Source organism: Amblyraja radiata, chromosome 9 (assembly GCF_010909765.2).
Source record: "Amblyraja radiata isolate CabotCenter1 chromosome 9, sAmbRad1.1.pri, whole genome shotgun sequence".
Lineage (NCBI taxonomy): Eukaryota > Metazoa > Chordata > Chondrichthyes > Rajiformes > Rajidae > Amblyraja > Amblyraja radiata.
In genome coordinates, this window is record NC_045964.1 from 46,638,818 (window position 1) to 46,661,130 (window position 22,313).

A 22,313-nucleotide genomic window follows, 5' to 3' on the forward strand; every position below is an offset into this window, starting at 1 on the left:
ATTTGGCTGGCATGCAAGAGAAAAGCCATTGTGTTTGCTGCCTTTGACTAGTTAGTCGCTTCTGTTTGTGCAGCGGTGACTGTGTTAGGGTTTATGGCAGTGATAACAGGGACATGAAGCGGATGCAATGGTGGCTGGCAGCACTATGCAGTTGCATTACCGTCATCCTGCGAGTCGTCCTCCATCCGGTCCTTCCCTCCGCTCTCCACGCCCGAGGTATGGGAGCTGCCGTGGCTTGTCGTTGAGCTGCAGGACTTGAGCTTCCGGAGCAGGATGTGGGCGCTGAAGCTGTCCTCCGGCCCCAGGTCCCGGTGCTTGGCGTCCGCCTCAATGCCAGAGGTGTGGGAGCTGCCGTGGCTGGCTGTGGAGTGCCTGGAGAGTCGTTTGTGCTTCATGCTGCCCGTGCTGCTGCCGCTGGCTCGTGATCGCTTGTCCAGATGCTCAATGTCCATCTCCATGGTGTCACTGATGTATGATTCCCTGTACTGCTTCTTTTCTGCAAGAGAATAATTACATTCAATTCTCCAATGTAAAGTACTTTCCTTTCCCCTGGTCCCCCACATCAGTGCACGCACATTTCTCCCAACACAAAATCGCAGGAATGGTGGATGCAGCCCAGACCATCACACAAACCAACCTCCCTTCCATAGACTCATCTGCACTTCACACTGCGTCGGCAAGGCCGCCAGCATAATCAAGGACGTCTCACTCAGGTCACTCCTTCTTCTTTTAGGCGAGAGACTAACAGAGGCTAAGAGGTTTGCCACGCACTGCAAGGGAGCAGTGGACCAGACAGGAAGAGCGGACGGAATTACCACTAGACAGCCAAACCAGTAGGTGATTTACGGCTGGGGTGAGTACTTTCCCATTTATAGGAGGTAGGATTATATAAATAAGGGGTGTATCAATACAGTAATCCGGGTAGGGGATTCTTAAATAGGACCAGTTAATTACTTATATAAGATGGGCGGCCAGGAGATGTGCCAATACTGTGAGATGTGGGAATTTGTCGACACCATTGATGTAGAAGATCCCTACAGCTGCAGTAAGTGTTTGAGGCTAGCGGAACTCGAGCTCCGCATTGATGAGCTGGAGACCCAACTTCATACGCTGCGGTACATCAGGGAGGGGGAGTATTACCTGGATGTTTTGTGCCAGGGGATGGTCACACCGACCAGTTTAACTAATTCAGTAGTCAGTGAGCAAGGAAAGGAAGGTGTGGCCATAAGCAAGGCAGGTAGGGGGAACCAGGAGGAGATGCGGCAGGAGCCACAGCCCTTGTCCCTGACGAGCATGACCGAGGCTCTTACTCAATGTGAGGACGGGATCAGGGGCTGTGGGAGGGATGAGCAACCTGGCTGCAGCACCGTGGATCAGGGGGCCATTCAAGAGGGGGGAGTTAGAAGAAATGCCGTTGTGATAGGGGATAGTATTATTCGGGGGGTAGATAAGGTTCTCTGCGGCCAGCAGAACATGTCCCGAAGGCTGTGTTGCCTACCCGGTGCTAGGGTTAAGGATATCTCTGCGATGCTGGAGAGAAATTTGCAGAGGGAGGGGGAGGATCCAGTGGTCGTGGTCCATGTGGGGACCAATGACATAGGAAGGACGAGGAAGGAGGATCTGCTGAAGGAGTTTGAGCAGTTAGGGAATAAATTAAAAAGCAGAACCTCGAGGGTACTGATCTCCGGATTGCTACCTGAGCCACGGGCCAAATCGGCGAGGGTACGTAAAATTAAAAAGCTGAATGCGTGGCTCAAAGACTGGTGTGGGAAAAATGGGTTTGGTTTCTTGGGCCACTGGCACCAGTACTGGGACAGGGGGGATCTGTTCTGTAAGGACGGACTTCACCTGAACGGTGCTGGGACTGGGGTCCTGGCAAATCATATAACTAGGGCAGTAGAGAGGTCTTTAAACTAAGTAGCGGGGGGGAGGTATCAAGGGGGGTAATAACGGCAGGGGTAGAGGAAATAGAGCAGGGTATTAGTGGGGAAGCGGAAAATCAAAATGTGACAGGAGGATCCAGAATGTGTGAAGATAAAGCTCTAGATGTAAAAGGGGCAAAAACGGAAAGGAAGGGTAGTAAAAATCATCTGAAAGTGCTTTATCTAAATGCACGGAGTATTCGAAATAAGATAAATGAATTAACGGTGCAATTAAGTATATATAGTTATGATATCGTGGCCATTACGGAGACATGGCTGCAAGGGGATCAGGACTGGGAGTTAAATATAGAGGGGTACTCGACAATTAGAAAAGATAGACAGGAAAGAAAGGGAGGAGGGGTGGCCCTTTTAATAAGGGAGGGAATAACGGCAATAGAGAGGAAGGATATTGCGTTGAAGGATCAGGATAGTGAAACAGCTTGGGTACAGATAGAGAATAACAAGGGGAAAAAAACACTAGTGGGTGTAATTTATAGACCTCCAAATAGCTGTGACGCTGTTAGTCAGAACATAAATCTGCAAATAGTTGACGCATGTAAAAAGGGAACTGCTGTAATCATGGGGGACTTCAATTTTCATATTAATTGGGCAAACCAAACTGGGCAGGGTAGACTAGAGGAAGAGTTTATAGAATGTATTAGAGACGGGTTCCTAGAACAGTATGTCACAGAACCGACAAGGGGGGAGGCAATCTTGGATCTGGTCCTGTGTAATGAAGCAGGATTAATTAAAAATGTCATAGTTAGGGACTCGTTGGGAACAAGTGACCACAATATGGTCGAATTCCATATTCAAATAGAAGGGGAGCAGGTTGAAACTCAGGCTAGGGTGCTTAGTCTAAATAAGGGGGATTATGAAGGTATGAGGACTGAGCTGATCAAAGTTGACTGGGATAGCAGACTCAAGAATAAGACGGTACATGAGCAGTGGTGTACGTTTAAGGATCTACTGTATAACCTTCAAGAAAAATTTATTCCTATGAAGAAAAAAAGGGGTAAGGGTAAGAACAGTCAGCCATGGCTCAGTAAAACTATAAAGGATAGTATTCGGCTGAAGGCAAGGGCATATAAGGTAGCCAGAGATAGTGGGAGGGTAGAGGATTGGGAAGCATTTAAAGGTCAGCAAAAAATAACTAAGAGATTAATTAAGACGGGGAAAATAGACTATGAAAGGAATTTAGCGAACAACATAAAAACTAATAGTAAGAGTTTTTATAGCTATATAAAAAGAAAAAAAGGGTGGCTAAGGTGAACGTTGGTCCATTGGAGGGTGAGACTGGAGAGTTGTTGGTGGGGAACATGGAAATGGCAAAGGCATTAAACGAGTATTTTGTATCAGTCTTCACCATAGAAGACACAAAAAATATTCCAACGCTGGATAAACAGGGGGCGGTAGGAATAGAGGAGCTAAATACTATTAAGATCACCAAGGAGGTGGTATTAGGGAAATTAATGAGACTGAAGGAGGATAAATCCCCTGGGCCTGATGGATTACATCCAAGGGTCTTGAGGGAGATAGCGGTGGGGATTGTGGATGCATTGGTGATAATTTTCCAGAACTCCCTGGAGGCAGGAACGGTCCCAGTGGATTGGAAAATGGCCAATGTAACACCTATATTTAAAAAAGGAAGTAAACAGAAGGCGGGTAACTATAGACCGGTTAGTCTAACATCGGTGGTGGTTAAAATGTTAGAGACAATTATTAAAGAAACACTAACGGGGCACTTGGATGAACATGACTTCATCGGACAGAACCAGCATGGTTTTGTGAAGGGGAAGTCCTGTTTAACGAATCTGCTCGAATTCTTTGAGGAAGTAACAACCCGGGTGGATAAAGGGGAACCGGTGGATGTGGTATACTTGGACTTCCAAAAGGCTTTTGACAAGGTGCCACATAAGAGACTATTGCTAAAAATAAAAAATTATGGGATTGGGGGTAATATATTAGCATGGGTAGAGGATTGGCTAACAAATAGGAAGCAGAGAGTGGGGATAAATGGTTCATACTCGGGATGGCAACCGGTAACTAGCGGGGTTCCGCAAGGGTCGGTGCTGGGACCCCAGTTGTTCACAATTTATATAAATGATTTGGAGGAGGGAACCAAGTGTAATATATCAAAATTTGCGGACGATACAAAAATGGGAGGAAAAGTAGGGGATGAGGAGGATAGGAAGAGTCTGCAAAAGGATATAGATAAGCTAGGTGAGTGGGCAACAACTTGGCAGATGAAATTTAATACTAATAAATGTGAAGTCATTCACTTTGGGAAAAAAAATGATAGGGCAAGTTATTTTCTAAATGAGGAGGAGCTGCGTTGTAATGCAACGCAAAGGGATCTAGGGGTATTAGTACATGAATCACTAAAAGTTAGTATGCAGGTGCAGCAAGCAATCAGGAAGGCCAATGGAGTTTTGGCCTTTATTGCTAGGGGGATTGAGTATAAAAACACGGAGGTCTTGCTGCAGCTGTACACAGTATTAGTGAGACCACATTTGGAATACTGTGTACAGTTCTGGGGTCCATACTTAAGAAAGGATGTACTAGCCCTGGAGGCAGTGCAGCGAAGGTTTACAAGATTAATTCCTGCAATGAGGGGATTGACATATGAGGAAAGGTTAAGTAGGCTGGAACTCTACTCTTTGGAGTTTAGAAGAATGAGAGGCGATCTCATTGAAACATATAAGATCGTGAGGGGCCTTGATCGGGTGGATGCACCGAGGATGTTCCCAATGATCGGGGAAACTAGAACTAGGGGACATAGTTGCAGAATAAGGGGGGGCTCTTTTAAAACTGAGATGAGGAAGAACTTCTTCACCCAGAGGGTGGTTAATTTATGGAATTCACTGCCCCAGGGAGCAGTGGAAGCAGAAACAGTTAAATATATTTAAGTCTAAAATAGATGGTTTTTTAGCTGCCAAGGGGATAAGGGGCTACGGGGAGAGGGCAGGGATATGGACCTAGGTATGGTTAGTATAGTAAGACCTGAGTGATCTCCTGGACAAGTGTCGATCGCCTGGATTGGGGTCGGAGAGGAATTTCCCGGATTTTTTTCCCGAATTGGACCTGGGTTTTTATCCGTTTTTTTGCCTCCCCCAGGAGATCACGAGGTTCTTGGGGTGGAGAGGGGTGATAGCGGTATAAAGGGGAGGGTAGTGTCTTGTGTTCTGTGTCTTGTGTCTACTGTTTGTGGGTAAGTGTGTCTGTTTAGTGTTCAGCCATGAGCGAATGGCGGTGCGGGCTCGACGGACCTGGTGGTCTACTCTCGCACCTACTTTCTATGTTTCTATGTTTCTATATTTCTTTCCTCTGCCATTGGGCAACAGGTACATAGGTGTGAAAGATTTAGGGACAGTTTCTTCCGAGCTGTTCTCAGGCAACTAAACAGTCCTGTCACCAACTAGAGTGCTGACATGACCTACCATTTAATTCATAGGACACCCTTGGACTATCTTTAATCAGGATTTACTGGACTTTATCTGGCACGGAACATTGTAACCTTTACCCTCTATCTGTACACTGTGGATGACTTTGTTGTAATCATGTATAGTCTTATCATTGACTGGATAGCACGCAACCAATAGCTTTTCGCTGTACCTTGATACATGTGACAATAATAAACTAAGCGAAACACCATCTCCCACCACCCCACTCATGATGCCTGACTGTCTCAGTTACTCCTGCACTGTGTGTCTTTATAGGTAAACCAGCATCTGCAGTTCCTTGCGTCTATGCCAGTCACACTGTTCATCCCCCCTCGCCCCGTACATTCATCCCCCATCCCAGTGCCCTACATTTCCTTGTATAACTCTCCCTCTGGCATAACATTTCACTACCTCACTTCTCTCCCTGTCTGACACCCTTTTGTCTCCAGCCTTTGTCACCCACTCCACCCATCTGCCAAGCACCCCCTATCATCTGTACCCATCTATCACTTGCCAGGCTTTGTCTGGCCCCACCTCTCTTTTCCAGCTTTCTTCTCCCTACTTCAACAGTCTTAAGAAGGTTCCTGACCCAAAAACATCAATTGTGAATTCCCTCCACAGATGCTGCCGGACCCACTGAGTTCCACCATAACTGGCTCAATAATAATATCTTGTTTAGGGTGACATAGTGGCACAGCTGGTTGAGTTGCTGCCTCAGAGCGCCAGAAACCTGGGTTCGATCCTGACCTCGGGTGCTGCCTGTATGGAGTTTGCATGTTCTCCCTGTGACCTCATGGATTTCCACCAGATGCTCTGGTTTCTTCCCACATGCCAAAGACATGGAGATTTGTAGGTTAATTGCCCTCTGTAAATTGCTCTAGTGTGTAGGGAGTGGATGAGAAAGGGGGATAATATAGAACTAGTGAACGATGGTCGGCGAGGATTTGGTGCCGAAGAGTCCATGTAACGCTGCGTCACTGAATAAAGTAAAATTAAATGCACCAACATATATTACCAGAAATTATATGCAAAATGTCTGTTATCTATCTTAAAAGAGTGTTAAAATAATCTTAAACAGTAAATTAAACAATCAATTAAATCAGAGCAAATGGAGAGTTAATATCCATTCAATGTCTTCTTGTGCTGTGCTTTTCTGAAAAAACATCATAAATTATCCTAAAAACCAATGGATTTTTTTTTTACTTAGCTGGAGTTCAGTCAAAGGAACTTTAAGCACACGCTCAGATAAAACAATTCAACTCATTGTCACAGCTCTGTGTGAGCGCATCAACACTGGGACTATTATGGCCTTCAAATAAAAACATTACTGAAGGCTTTACAAATTTCCAAAGGATAATGCAATGGATGAAATTAATAATGCTCATACAGTCTTACAGCATGGAAACTGGCCAATTCTTCCATGCTGACCAAGATGACCTATTTCCTCTAGAGGGATTTAGATTTCCCTCTAAATCTTTCCTATCCACGTACCTGTTTAAATATTGTTATTGAACTTGCATCAACTATCTCCTCTGGAACCTCGTTCCATTTACCCACCACCCTCTGTGTGGAAAGTGTGGCTCCTCAGGCTCCTGTTAAATCTTTTCCCCTTTCCTTTAAACCCATGTCTTCTGGTTCTTGATACCCTTATTCTTACGTAAAAGACGGCACATTTACCCTATCTATTCCATTCATGATCTTATACGCCTCTGTAAGATCACCCCTCATCCTCCTGCGCTCCATGGAATAAATTTCTAGCCTGACCAACATCTCCCTTTAGGTCAGATTCCTATTAAATCTTTCCACTTTCACCTTAAACTTTGCTATCTGGTTTGTAAATGCCCTCCCCTGGGAAAAAGATTCTGCGCAATCACCGTACCTTTTCCCCCTATTGATTTTATACGCTTCTACAAGATTACCCCTCAGCCCCGTCCGCTCAAAGGAATAAAGTATCCCGGTTTTAGCATTACCTTCATTCTCTTCCAGTTTCCTGACCTGTCGTAGGACAGGTTGCAGGTTCATGTAGAGGCGATGGCTGTTACTGAGGAGCTGAAGCAGGTGCCTGGAGCGCGTGGGGCATCCCGTGTAGTAAATGAGTTTTCTGGCTGAAGGCAAGCCGTCCGGCAAGATCTCAAACTTCTTCCCCTGGAAACAAAACTGGGCAGTTAGCATGGAGCAAATAAACTCTGTCCAACTTGACACAGAGGGCAGACTTAAAATGCTGGAGTAACTCAGCGAGATAGGCAACATCGCTGGTGAGAAGAAATGGGTGACATTTCAAATCGAGGCCCTTACTGAAGAAGGGTCTCGACCCGAAACTTCACCCATTCCTTCTCTCCAGAGATGCTGCCTGTCCAGCTGAGTTACTCCAGCATTTTGTGCCTTACCTTCGTTTTAAGCCAGCATCTGCAGTTCCTACCTACACATTTAAACAGAGGTCGACAGATTAAATGTCTTTTGTGAAGAATTATAAACCAATTTAATAATGCAACTTTAAGGTAGTTTAAGGGCTTTCCCGAGGGTCCACCACAGGTACTGACCCTTGACCATCAAAAAGAACTATAGGAGGCACTGCCTAAAAAAGGCAGCCAATATCACACACCCACACCACCCTGGCCACACTCTCATCTCACTACTACCATCGGGAAGAAGGTGCAGGAGACTGATAACCATGACCATCAGGTTCAGGAACCACTTCTCTACAACAACCATCAGGCTCTTGAACACTACACAACACTCATCTCAGCAACTATGATCTTCTACAGACTGTGTCTTTGGATGCACTACAGACTTTGGTTTTGCACTATTGTGGTTATCTTGTATTATGGTTAATAATTCATTGTATTACTGACTATTATATATTGTCTGGCTGTTAATGCATTAACGGGCCTGTTAAGCTGCAATACATAAGAATCTCAATGTTCTGTTGCCGATACACACGATAAACACTCTTGAATCATAAATAAAACCGCACTTCTAGAGCCAGAAGGAAACATCACATTACGTTACCCAGACCCATTACATTACCCAGACCCATTACATTATGTTACCCAGACCCATTACATTATGTTACCCAGACCCATTACATTATGTTACCCAGACCCATTACATTATGTTACCCAGACCCATTACATTACGTTACCCAGACCCATTACATTATGTTACCCAGACCCATTACATTACATTACCCAGACCCATTACATTATGTTATCCAGACCATTACATTATGTTACCCAGACCCATTACATTATGTTACCCAGACCCATTACATTACATTACCCAGACCCATTACATTATGTTACCCAGACCCATTGCATTATGTTACCCAGACCCATTACATTACATTACCCAGACCCATTACATTATGTTACCCAGACCCATTACATTATGTTACCCAGACCCATTACATTACATTACCCAGACCCATTACATTATGTTACCCAGACCCATTACATTACGTTACCCAGACCCATTACATTATGTTACCCAGACCCATTACATTATGCTACCCAGACCCATTACATTATGTTACCCAGACCCATTACGTTATGTTACCCAGACCCATTACGTTATGTTACCCAGACCCATTACATTTGTTACCCAGACCCATTACGTTATGTTACCCAGACCTACTACATTATGTGCGCGTGGTGTCTATGAATAAAAATGAAAGTAGATGACTAAAATATTTCAAATTCAGATCAGAAAGGCCCACTGGGGCAGCGGGAAGTCATATGGATCCATAGTTCCAGGTTCAACCCTGACCTCTATCTGTGTGGACTCTACACGTTCTGCCGATTACAGTGAAGATTTCTTATGGGCATTGTGGCTCCCTCCCTCATTCCAAAGATGTGTTGGTGGGTTAATTGACTGTTGTGTATTGCACCTGGAGGGGAGGTGTGGCAAAAGAATTGGGGAAGTTGAAGGGCATTTAAAGACAATCAAATGTCAAGTCAAAGGAATTTAATTTTTGTGTGTACCAATAACCGAACAATAAAATTCTTACTGGCTGCAGCTTAACAGGCCTTAACACACAGATAAATATACAATGATCAAATATACAATAATTAATAACTGTAATGTAAGGTAACCTTAATAGAGCAAAACTGTATGTTCATAGTGCAACCAAAGACATAGTCCACAGAAGATCATAGTTGCTGAGGTTAGTGCTGTGCAGTGTTTGAGCCTGCTGGTTGCCGGGAAGAAACTGTTCTTGAACCTGGACATGACAGATTTCAGGCTCCTGTATCTTCTTCCTGACGGTAGGAGTGAAATGAGACTTCCACTCTCGGTATTCTCCTTGGTTCCTGAGTGTTTGAGTCACCACACCAAGCCATGATGCACCCAGTCAGTATGCTCTCTACAATACACTTGTAAAAGTTTGATAAGAGTATTCATCGACATACTGAATCAATTCAATTGTTTAAGGAAGACGAGGCAATGATAGGCTTTCCATGAGAGAATAAGCCCTGGGTAAAAAAGTGGCGGGATGGTAATGTACTATGAGCTAACATAAATGCAGTGGGTCATTTGGTCTCTTCCTTGTTGCAAGACAATATGAAACCAGCTGTTTCTGTGTTATTTCAGCAGACAAGCTTTTGATTTATAGGTCTTTTCCTGTCAACTCATCTGCTCCACTGCATTTTGGTTGATGACACAAAGGTGTTCTTTCAATAACTCTGGGGATGAGTGCATCACCAGCATTTATTACCCATCACTAACCGGGTGATAAGACACTCTCTGAAACTGCTGTGGCCAGTTTGGTGAAGGTTCCTCTGCAAGACCGTAATATATAAACTTCCCGGATTTAGATCTGGGGCAGTAGAGGAAAGATGCATTTCCAAGATGGAATGTTCTGTCTCTGAGGAACCCTGTTGATGAGGATCTACTGTACTCATGTATAATATGATTTGACTGGATAGCACACAGGATAAACTTTTCACTGTACAGTAAACCTCATTGTAACAGACCATGGGGGGGGGATAATGTAACGGATAATGGTGTCCGTTATAGCAGATTGACCGCTATAACCGAGTAAGGGATTACTGAGTAATAGAGTATCATCGTATAAGTAATAGAAGCAAAGAACTCCAGCTGTTGGTTAATACACAAAAATACACAAATTGGCCTGGAAGTGTCGGGGAGGCGGGGCAACCTGGGAGTGGTCTGGAAGGCAGTGCAGCCCAGGGATGATATCGGCAGCCCGGCCTGGCACTGGACGTCAGTAGGTCCTTCCTCTATTACTGAAATCCATTATAAAGAGGTCCGTGATAACAAGGGTTTACTGTATCGCTGATCAGGTGACAATAAAATAAACTAGTATTTGGTTTCTGATCGATGTTGTTGATCAAGGATGTGGATGGTGAAGTCTTCGACAATGTCAAGAGGGTTATTCAATTCCCCTGTCATTTTCGGACACTGGTGTAGCAGGAATTATCTGTCCATGCCTGGACAGTCCAGACCGTGCTACACACAAATTACTGTTGTATTACTGACGGAGATGCAAGTAGAATAGAGCTGAGAGCAGTCATCAACACGCAACCCCACTACCAATTGTATGGTCGTGGAAAATCATTGATGAGGGGGTTAAGATAGTTTCACTGAGGAACTGCTGCCACAGCCATAATGGTTTACCTTCTGGTGTGTACAATTCTGGCAGGGGGATGGTTTGGTCTCAGATCTCCTCGGACTCCTGTCTTACTCTGTTCCATCAGTATCTCGTTGAGCCAAGTGCCGCCTTGAAAACACTGGCAGCCAACCACATCTCATGATTGTAACTTAGCAAAGCTTCGATCCAAAGGTCGAATGAGAGCTGGAGCAGATTGGCTACAGGTGGAAGTTTACTTGAATTTACAATGGGTGGAGTTTTGGTCATGCTGCTATAGGAAAGATGCCATTCAGCTGGAAAGAGTGCAGAAAGGATTTGAGGATGTTGCCAGGAATCAAGGGCCTGAGCAATTGGGACGGCTAGAACTGTATTCCTTGGAGTGCAGGAGACCGAGGGGAGGTCTTATAGAGGTGTATAAAATAATGAGGGGAATAGATAGAGTGAATGCACAGTGTTGCTTTCCTGTGGTAGGGGAATCAAGAACTAGAGGCCATTGTTATAAGGTGAGAGGGAAAGATTTATAGGAACCAGTGGGCAACTTTTTCAACACAGATAGTAGTGGGTATATGGATCAAGATTCCAGAATAAAAAACTGAGCCAGGTACAATGGCAACATTAATAGCAACATGTAAATAGCAACAAGTACATGGATAGGAAAGGTTGAGAGGGATATGGGCCATACATGGGCAAATGGGACCAGCTTAGATGGGGCATCTTAGTCGGCATGGACGAGTGAGGCCAAAAGGCCAGTTTCCGTTCTCTATGATCCTTGGAAACAAAAAATAGCATCCGTGAGCAGTTTCTTTTCGATAGCACACCCCGTGCTGAAGGCTGATTAATGGGACCCGAGTTGGCCAGAGTAGATTTATCTTGACTTTTGAGATTAGGTCTCATTTTGGAAATGTGTGGAATACTTGCAACGCTGCAACTGAATGGAAACATTTTGGCAAGAGCACTGGCTGGTTTTCGAACAAATCTTTAGTGCGTAACATCTTCAATGCAAGGTGAATTATTTTTGCAGTCTGTGGGAATGAAAACTTGGCAGTGTAGCTAAGCAGATGTGTGGAGATGAACAGCAATTTTCTGAAATCACCGTGTCATGCAGGTATTGAAATGGTCATGGTTCTGCTTTTCTTGGCAGCCTTGTGGTGATGATGACTTCTTCACCAGAGAATTGCTGGCTGGTCAAATTAGGTTGCAACGTGATGTGATGTGTCCCTGTCACTAGGGAGATTATATTGTCGGATGCATATTCCAAACCGCTGTGTTTACAAGCTATCTATTTGCAGCAAGATACATATAATCTGGCATCCTTGAAAATCTGGTGGTGCCAGACTGCCAAATGTCTGGTTTATTAGATTTCTCAGCGACATGGAAGTTGCAAGATGGCACCGGAATGTGGCGACTCTGAGTGCTGTTCCAGAAGAGGATCGATTATACTTGTGTAGTGTATGATTTGACTGGATAGCATGCAGAACAAGCTCTCCACCATATCTAAATCCACGTGACGTTAACCTAAACCAACTAACTACTGCTAATAATACACCAATGTCTTTAAACTGAGAGTAGGATATGGTCCCTGGGTTCGTGTAAGTCACGTGGAAACGTGTACTCGAAAGCAACATGGAAACAGTGTCCCGGTGAGTTTAAAAAGGATTGTTTCAACAGGGTCCTTATAAATGGATTTGGGGAAGGATCCAGAGTGTGTTTACAAGGAGTGTAGTTGGGGCCCACTTTTTGCACAATACATCAGCCTAATGTCATTGAGCCCTCGAGTCATAAAGCTGTACAGAACGGAAACAGGCCCTTCAGCCCACCTTGTCCGTGCCGATCAAGTTAACATTCTGGGCTAGTCGCAATTGCTTGTATTCGTCCCTCAAAAATCCTTCCTATCGATATGTCTTTCCAATTAGTTTTTAAATATTTATTTGTATCCACCTCTGTAGCTTCCTCGAGCGGCTCATTACAGAAACAGACTACCCTTTGAGTGAAAAAAATTGCCCTTGAGGTCCCTGATAAAACTCTCCCCTCAGGCATATGCCCTCTAGTTTTAGAATCCTCTGTCCTCAGTTAAAGGAAACAGACTGAGCATTCACAATATCCATGTCCACTAAGATCTTGTACACCTAAATAAGGTCATCCCTCAGCGTCCTACGCTCTAAAGGAAAATGTCCCATTTATCCAATCTATCCCTACAACTCAAGTCCGCAAACCAAAGCAACAACCTTGAAAATCTCTACTACACTTTTTCCAACTTAATAACATCATTGATTTCAAGTCTACCACTTCACCTAGGTTTTGCAAATTTATACACATGCAAAAACTTATTCAAATATCTTATGCACAATAAAGCTATATTTCAATGGTGAATGGGATGTACAAGAATTATGTCAGAAAGTACAAGTGCTGTTTGGTAGATGGAGTGTGTTTGTAGAAGTGAGAGGTAGAGGGGAGAGGGAGGAACATAATTTGAAAAGCCTCTCAATGGTGTGGTTTATACAGGAAAAGGCAATCGTACTGAAGGAAGTTATGGCTAAACTAAGAGCTCCATTATATGTACTTATCTCTGCAATAATCTAATACCATGAAGCTAAAAGAGCAGGAATTTTTTTTTAACGTGTTTATGAACTCTTATGATTGCTGCTATCTTATCCTAGAAACTGGATAAGTAGCAAAAAGCCATCCACCCTTCTGGCAAGGATTGCTACTCTGTTAATATTATATTGTGAACATCGCCAGTTTATCAATGTGTATTTTTGGAGAACTTGTATTTTGCCTCTTCACATATAGACAAAAATAGTATATATCATAAAATAGCAAATATTAAGAAATATAGAGGATACATTTTACACGAATCACTTTTCAGCCATCGCGGATGATGAAGTCAGAGTACAAGAGAGAGATAGAACTTCTAGTTGAGTGGCGTCACAATAACACTCTCTTGCTCAATATCAACAGGACAAAGGAACTTATCATTGACCAGAAAGGAGAAATCAGGAGACAACATGTTTGTTTTGATTGGTGGGTCATTGGCAGAGAAAATTAGTAGCTTCAAATTCCTGGCCATTAACATCTCTGATGACTTGTTCTGGGAAGAAGGCGTGCCACCGCCTCTATGTTCTTGGAAGTTTAAAGAGATTTGGCATGTATCCGAATGTGCTCACAGTCTTCTACAGAGGCACTGTGAAAAGTATCCTGATTGGTTGCACCATGGCCTGGGCCAGTAATTGCAACAAACAGGAATGCAAGAGACAGCAGAGAGTGGTAGACTCAGCCCAGTCCGTCATGGGCACAGCCTTCCCCTCCATCAAAAGTATCTATACAAGGCGCTGCCTCGAGAAGGGAGCATGTATCCCCAAGAATCCCCACCATCCAGGCCATGCCCTCTTCTCGCTGCTACCATCAGGCAGGAGGTAGAGGCCTAGTTCCACACCACCAGGTTCAGGAAAAGCCACTTTCCTCTATCAGGTTCTTGAACCAAACTGCACAATTCCAATCCAATCTCGACAACGCTACAAACCACCTCTTGCAATACCATGGACTTGTGTTTTGGTCTTTTTTAATTATGTTTTTGCACAGTCATCTTCTATCTTTTAGAACATTGTGCATAATTAATGTATGGTTTGTTTTTGTGGGCTTTCTGAACCCCTTCCTTCCCAGATTTCCACAGAGACAGTCAAACATTATTGCAAGGAAATACTGTAGATTCCCTTGAAGAAGAAAATGGGAAGAATAGATGTGCTATAAAATTTTCTGACTTACCACAAACACAAGCTTGCCAACGTTAGTCCAAGGAAAATCATACAACAACTGTTTCGACTCACCCACAACCTGGAAAAAATGACATGGTGTGAGAAATGCAGCCAGTCTGTGTCCTGATCCTACTATTTTGGCACCGAGGAGAAAAGAGTAAGGAAGGAGTGTTAGAGTCAAAGCTTTACAGCACAGAAGCAGGCCCTTCAACTCACCCTGTTCATGCTGAACAAGTTGGCACACTGGGCTAAACCCATTTGCCTGCATTTGGCCGATAGCCCTCTAAACCCTTCCTGACCAGATATCTGTTTAAATGCCTTAAAATTCACAAATGTATCTGCTTCTACAGCTTTCTCTGGCAGCTCATTCCAGATACAGGCAATCCTCTGAGTGAAAAGTTTGTCCCCGAGGTCCCTCTTAAAGTTTTCCCCTCTCACCTTAAGTCTATGCCCTATAGTTTTAAAATTCTTTACGCTGGGGGAAAAAAGATTGCGAGTGTTCACTTTATCCATGCCACACATGATCTTGTACACCTCAATGAGGTCGCCTTTCAAACTCCTACTCCCAGCCTATCCAACCTCACCCTATTTCTCAGGCCTGCAAGCCCAGGTAACATCCTGGTGAATCTCTTCTGCACCCTTTCCAATTTAATGGCATCCCAATGACAGAACTGCACATGGTATACCATTGTGTACAGCTGCATTAAGATGCTATATCACTGGCCACATACAAACTGGAGGAACAGCATCTCATATTCTGCTTGAAGGTAGACAAAAATGCTGGAGAAACTCAGCGGGTGAGGCAGCACCTATGGAGCGAAGGAATAGGTGACGTTTCGGGTCGAGACACTTCTTCAGACTGATGTGGAGGTGAGGGGGGGCGGGAAGAAAAAAGGAAGGGGAGGAGACAGTAGGCTGTGGGAGAGCTGGGAAGGGGAGGGGAAGGAGGGAGAAAGCAAGGACTACCTTGGACATCATTGGACAAAGTCAGCATGGATTTATGAAGGGTAAATCATGTCTGATGAATCATATAGAATTTTTCGAGGATGTAACTAGTAGAGTGGATAAGGGAGAACCAGTGGATGTGTTATATCTGGACTTTCAGAAGGCTTTCGACAAGGTCCCACATAAGAGATTAGTATACAAACTTAAAGCACACAGTATTGGGGGTTCAGTATTGATGTGGATAGAGAACTGGTTGGCAGACAGGAGGCAAAGAGTAGGAGTAAACGGGTCCTTTTCACAATGGCAGGCAGTGACTAGTGGGGTACCGCAAGGCTCAGTTCTGGGACCCCAGCTATTTATGATATATATTAATGATTTGGACGAGGGAATTGAATGCAACATCTCCAAGTTTGCGGATGACACGAAGCTGGGGGGCAGTGTTAGCTGTGAGAAGGATGCTAGGAGGCTGCAAGGTGACTTGGATAGGCTGGGTGAGTGGGCAAATGCATGGCAGATGCAGTATAATGTGGATAAATGTGAGGTTATCCACTTTGGTGGCAAAAACAGGAAAGTAGATTATTATCTGAATGGTGGCCGATTAGGAAAGGGGGAGATGCAACGAGACCTGGGTGTCATGGTACACCAGTCATTAAAAGTAGGCATGCAGGTGCAGCAGGCAGTGAAGAAGGCGAATGGTATGTTAGCATTCATAGCAAAAGGATTTGAGTATAGGAGCAGGGAGGTTCTATTGCAGTTGTACAGGGTCTTGGTGAGACCACACCTGGAGTATTGCGTACAGTTTTGGTCTCCTAATCTGAGGAAAGACATTCTTGCCATAGAGGGAGTACAGAGAAGGTTCACCAGACTGATTCCTGGGATGTCAGGACTTTCATATGAAGAAAGACTGGATAGACTCGGTTTGTACTCGCTAGAATTTAGAAGATTGAGGGGGGATCTTATAGAAACTTACAAAATTCTTAAGGGGTTGGACAGGCTAGATGCAGGAAGATTGTTCCCGATGTTGGGGAAGTCCAGAACAAGGGGTCACAGTTTAAGGATAAGGGGGAAATCTTTTAGGACCGAGATGAGGAAAACTTTTTTTCACACAGAGAGTGGTGAATCTCTGGAATTCTCTGCCGCAGAAGGTAGTTGAGGCCAGTTAATTGGCTATATTTAAGAGGGAGTTAGATGTGGCCCTTGTGGCTAAAGGGATCAGGGGGTATGGAGAGAAGGCAGGTACAGGATACTGAGTTGGATGATCAGCCATGATCATATTGAATGGCGGTGCAGGCTCGAAGGGCCGAATGGCCTACTCCTGCACCTATTATCTATGTTTCTATGTTTCTATGTTTCTACCTGAAATTGGAGAAGTCAATGTTCATACTGCTGGGGTGTAAACTACCCAAGCGAAATATGAGGTGCTGCTCCTCCAATATGCAGTGGGACTCACTCTGGCCATGGAGGAGGCCCAGGCCAGAAAGGTCAGATTTGGTATGGGAGGGGGAGTTAAAGTGCTGGGCCACCGGGAGATCAGGTTGGCTAGTGCGAACCGAGCGGAGGTGTTGGGCGAAGCGATCGTCAAACCTACGCTTGGTCTCACCGATGTAGACCAATATTCTGCTTGTGTAGCTTACAACCTAATGGTATGAACGTTGAATTTTCCAATTTTAGCTAACTTACCTACAAACAACCTCCCCCCCTTTTTCATTGATGAATTAATTTATTCCTTCCCCCTTTCTTCCCTGTGCCCAACTAGGATTCCAACCCATTTCCCACTTTCCCTTATCCCCTGTCCTTCCACCTATATTCCTTCACAACCATCACCTGTTCTATCCTTGCCTCACACCTTATTTTTTCATCTCTAGCCTTTGTCCGACCATCATCAATCAACCCCCCCGCCCCCCTCACTTGTATCCATCTCTCACTCACCAGGCTATTTCCTGTCCCACCTCTCATCCAGCTTTCTTCCCCTCCACTCCCCACCCACTACAATCAGTTTGAAGAAGGATTCTGACCCGAAGCATCAATAATCCATGCTCTCCAGAGATAAAGCCTAACCTGCTGAGATACTCCAGCACTTTGTAGCTTTTTAACAAAATCAAAGACTTGTCATTCCTTTTTCTCCCTCCTGCCATCCAGCATAAGGTACTGAGAAGAAGCACACCACCACTCAGAAACAGCTTTTCCCCCTGTTTTCAGGCTTTTGAATGGTTCTTCCACAAGCTAGCGTACTGTCCAATTCACTACCCCATTAAGGACATTGAAATTTGTGTCTATGAAACTGATGCACTCTGTATCTTCCCCCTTTGCTCTATCTATTGTATTTGAGCTTGACTTGGTTGTCTTTACAGTGGCTTGCAAAAGTTTTCATACCCCTTGAACTTTTCCACATCTTGTCACGTTACAACCACAAACGTAAATGTATTTTATTGGGATTTTATGTGATAAACCAACACAAAGTGGCGCATAATTGTGAAGTGGAAGGAAAATGATACATGGTTTTCAAATTTTTTTACAAATAAAAAACTGAAAAGTGTGGCGTGAAAAGTATTCAGCCCCCTTTACTCTGATACCCCTAAATAAAATCCAGTGCAACCAATTGCCTACAGAAGTCACCTAATTAGTAAATAGAGTCCACTTGTGTGTAATCTAATCTCAGTATAAATACAGCTGTTCTGTGAAGGCCTCAGAGGTTTGTTAGAGAACATTAGTGAACAAACAGCATCATGAAGCCCAAGGAACACACCAGACAGGTCAGGGATAAAGTTGTGGAGAAGTTTAAAGCAGGGTTAGGTTATAAAAAAAATCCCGAGCTTTGAACATCTCACGGAGCACTGTTCAATCCATCATCCGAAAATGGAAAGAGTATGGCACAACTGCAAACCTACCAAGACATGGCCGTCCACCTAAACTGACAGGCCGGGCAAGGAGAGCATTGATCAGAGAAGCAGCCAAGGAGGAGCTGCAGAGATCCACAGCTCAGGTGGGAGAATCAGTCCACAGGACAACTATTAGTCGTGCACTCCACAAATCGGGCCTTTATGGAAGAGTGGCAAGAAGAAAGCCATTGTTGAAAAAAAGCCATAAGAAGTCCCGTTTACAGTTTGCCACAAGCCATGTGGGGGTCACAGCAAACATGTGGAGGAAGGTGCTCTGGTCAGATGAGACCAAAATTGAAGTTTTTGGCCTAAATGCAAAACGCTATGTGTGGCGGAAAACTAACACTGCACATCACCCTGAACACACCATCCCCACTGTGAAACATGGTGGTGGCAGCATCATGCTGTGGGGATGCTTTTCTTCAGCAGGGACAGGGAAGCTGGTCAGAGTTGATGGGAAGATGGATGGAGCCAAATACAGGGCAATCTTGGAAGAAAACCTGTTAGTCTGCAAAAGACTTGAAACTGGGGCGGAGGTTCACCATCCAGCAGGACAACGACCCTAAACATACAGCCAGAGCTACAATGGAATGGTTTAGATCAAAGCATATTCATGTGTTAGAATGGCCCAGTCAAAGCCCAGACCTAAATCCAATTGAGAATCTCTGGCAAGACTTGAAAATTGCTGTTCACAGACGCTCTCCATCCAATCTGACTGAGCTTGAGCTATTTTGCAAAGAAGAATGGGCAAAAATGTCAGTCTCTGGATGTGCAAAGCTGGTAGAGACATACCCCAAAAGACTTGCAGCTGTAATTGCAGCGAAAGGTGGTTCTACAAAGTATTGACTCAGGGGGGCTGAATACTTTTGCACGCCACACTTTTCAGCTTTTTATTTGTAAAAAAACTTGAAAACCATGTAGCATTTTCCTTCCACTTCACAATTATGCACCACTTTGTGTTGGTCTATCACATAAAATCCCAATAAAATACATTTGCGTTTGTGGTTGTAACGTGACAAAATGCGGAAAAGTTCAAGGGGTATGAAAACATTTGCAAGCCACTGTATGTATGGAAGTCTGATCTGTTTACAAAACAAAGCTTTTCACTGTACCTCAGTACACTTGACAATAATAAAGCTCAACTCAACTTTTGTACTCAAAGTTGGAATACCTTGATGCAGCTGTACAAGTGAATAATTGAGAGAATCAATATCGCTTTTTGTGCAAAACCATTTCCCTAGCCCATATTGTTTCAATGAATATCAAAGTGAAACTCAAAGCCTGAGTTCTGTAAAGTCCATGAGAGTAAAGCACAAACAGCTGAACATAGTTTCTGGTTAAAGTCGATGGCTCAGTAAAAATGGAGCATTTTAGACCAATTCTATTTTTGGATTTGGTACGGAACTACTGCGGAACTAAACATTACAGTGATTACAGTGCAATTATGCTGCACATTAGTCCTCTCCGGCCTTCTGTGAATCACACAGGGCAGAACTTAAAACAACACAAAACTAACTTTGTCTTCTACAAGCAAAGTTGCTAATTTTGTGAACAACCAATATAAATGCAGGAATTTTATTTTAAAGAAGGAGGATTCCATTCGAGTCAGATAAACTGTGCCATCAGCCATCTGCAGTGCATTGAGAATCAGAACCGAGTGGTTTCGTGGAATGGGTGTGTGTTTAAGTTCTTTAATGAACCATGTTCTCCAGACCAGAAGAAATTCCTTTGCACTGATTCTCTGCAGACGAGGAGTTTCCCTTTCCTGACACTGGCATAATCTCCACCCCTGCGGCAGGCACAGGAAAGCAATTCCAATGAAGTTCAACTGAAATTGTTACCTTTAAGTAAACAACAGCCTTGTGATATGAAAAAATAGGGCAAAAGAACTTAAAGAAGTAAAAGCAAAAAGCGCAAAGTACTGGCGGAACTCAGTGGGTCACGCAGCAACTGTGGAGCGAATGGACACGGAACTTTTGGGTTTTAGTTTAGAAATATGGCCTGAAAACAGGCCCTAAAACCCACCGAGTCCACACTGATCATCAATCACCTATTCACACTAGTCGTGTATAGCCCACTTTCTCATCCACTCCCTGCACATTAGGGGCAATTTACGGAGGAAAATTAACCTATGAAACCCAGATGTGTTTGGGATGTGGGAGGAAACTGGAGCACTGGGAGGAAACCCACGCGCTCCACTGTAAACTCCACACAGACAACATCATAGGTCAGTACTGAACCCGGGTCTCTGGCACTGTGTCTTCAGACTCTGGCAAGGAGTCCTCGCTCTCCCTTCTCTTGTCAACAACACCCCCCATCCGACTGGACCCCGCAACCCAGACCTTCGACCCTCTCTCTACCTCTTCATCTCCAACTGCCACCATGATCCTGACCCGAAACGTTGTCTGCCCATTCCCTCTGCAGTTGCTGCCTGACCCACTGAGTTCCTCCAACACTATGAGTTACCACACACTTTAAACCTACCAAGACCCACATCAGCGATGCATGCCTCAGAGTTGTAGCCCATATGTCCCTCTAAATCCTTCCTATCCACATGCGTGTCCATAACTGACTTTTATAAGTGTAATTGTATCCACTTCTATGGCTTCCTCTGACAGCTCATTCCAGATACGGACTATCCTCAGTGAAAAAATTGCCCCCGAGGTCCCTCTTAAATCTCTCCCCTGTCACCGTAAGCCTATTCCCCCTATTTTTAGAGTCCTCTACCTTGCGGAAAAGACTATGAGCGTTCACTTTATCCATGCCCCTCATGATCTTGTACACCTCAATAAGGTCACCTACGCATCCTACACTCTAAAGAAAAAAGTCCCAGTCTATACAACCTCTGATTATGTCAAGTCCACAAATGTATCTTCTTCTCTAGCTTCCTCTGGCATCTCATTCCAGATACAGGCAATTCTCTGAGTGAAAAGGTTGTCCCTGAGGCCCCACTTAAATCTTTCCCCTCTCAACTTAAGTCAATGCCCTATAGTTTTAGAATCCTTTAATCTGTGGGGTGGGGGGAGATTGCGAGTGTTCACTTTATCCATGCCACTCATTATCTTGTACACCACAATGAGGTCACCTTTCAGCCTCCTACGCTCCAAGAAAAAAGTCCCAGCCAAACCAACCCTATTACTCAGGCCTGCAAGCCGATGTAACATTCACGTGGAATAACGGAAGATAGCCCTGAACTAAACGTGTTTCAAAAGAATTAATTTAATTATGGGCTAATAACGGGAAAAAAGCTTATACTCAAATTGTGGAAAAACGCTCCTATACCAACAATAAAAATGTGGATTTCAAACATGTTCGAAACATCACACCTGGAAGATATGAGACTCCTCCTCGCATGCAAAGCAGACCACTTCCAAAAGACGTGGTCTGCATTTATGAACTTACTAGAAGCATAAGGTGCAACAGTAATTAAAAAATTAAAAAAAAATTTTTTTTAAATGGTGCCAGGATCTGGTAACGAGGGATGAAAAATATGGTTGGTATATCCCTTTTTGCGGAGTTTTTTATAATAGAGCGATTGTTTCTCTTTCTTTCTTTCTTTTCTAGGGTCTATTTCTTAACTTTCTTCTCTAACTCTCTCCCTAATGGGCTCTCTTTTTCCAACACTTTTCTGCACTTTCACGACTTTCTCACTTTCCTTACTTCTTTTATTTCTATCTTTCTTAAAGCTCAAAAAATGAAGGGGTACAACAAATGTAATAAGATATATGTGGTGTGTATTACCGTAAATTATTGTACTTCTAATT

General features: G+C 43.9%; 1 protein-coding gene across 1 annotated transcript in view; it reads right to left on the reverse strand.

Moving 5' to 3' along the window:
- The window catches only part of frmd6 (FERM domain containing 6), a 118,818-nt gene that overhangs the window by 18,999 nt on the left and 77,506 nt on the right, over positions 1–22,313 (reverse strand). Inside the window, exons 9-11 of the mRNA XM_033027331.1 lie at positions 14,736–14,804; positions 7,336–7,510; positions 161–496 (exon numbers count right to left, since the gene is read on the reverse strand). Coding sequence (XP_032883222.1) covers positions 161–496; positions 7,336–7,510; positions 14,736–14,804 — 580 coding nt within the window. The remainder of the gene's footprint in view (positions 1–160; positions 497–7,335; positions 7,511–14,735; positions 14,805–22,313) is intronic.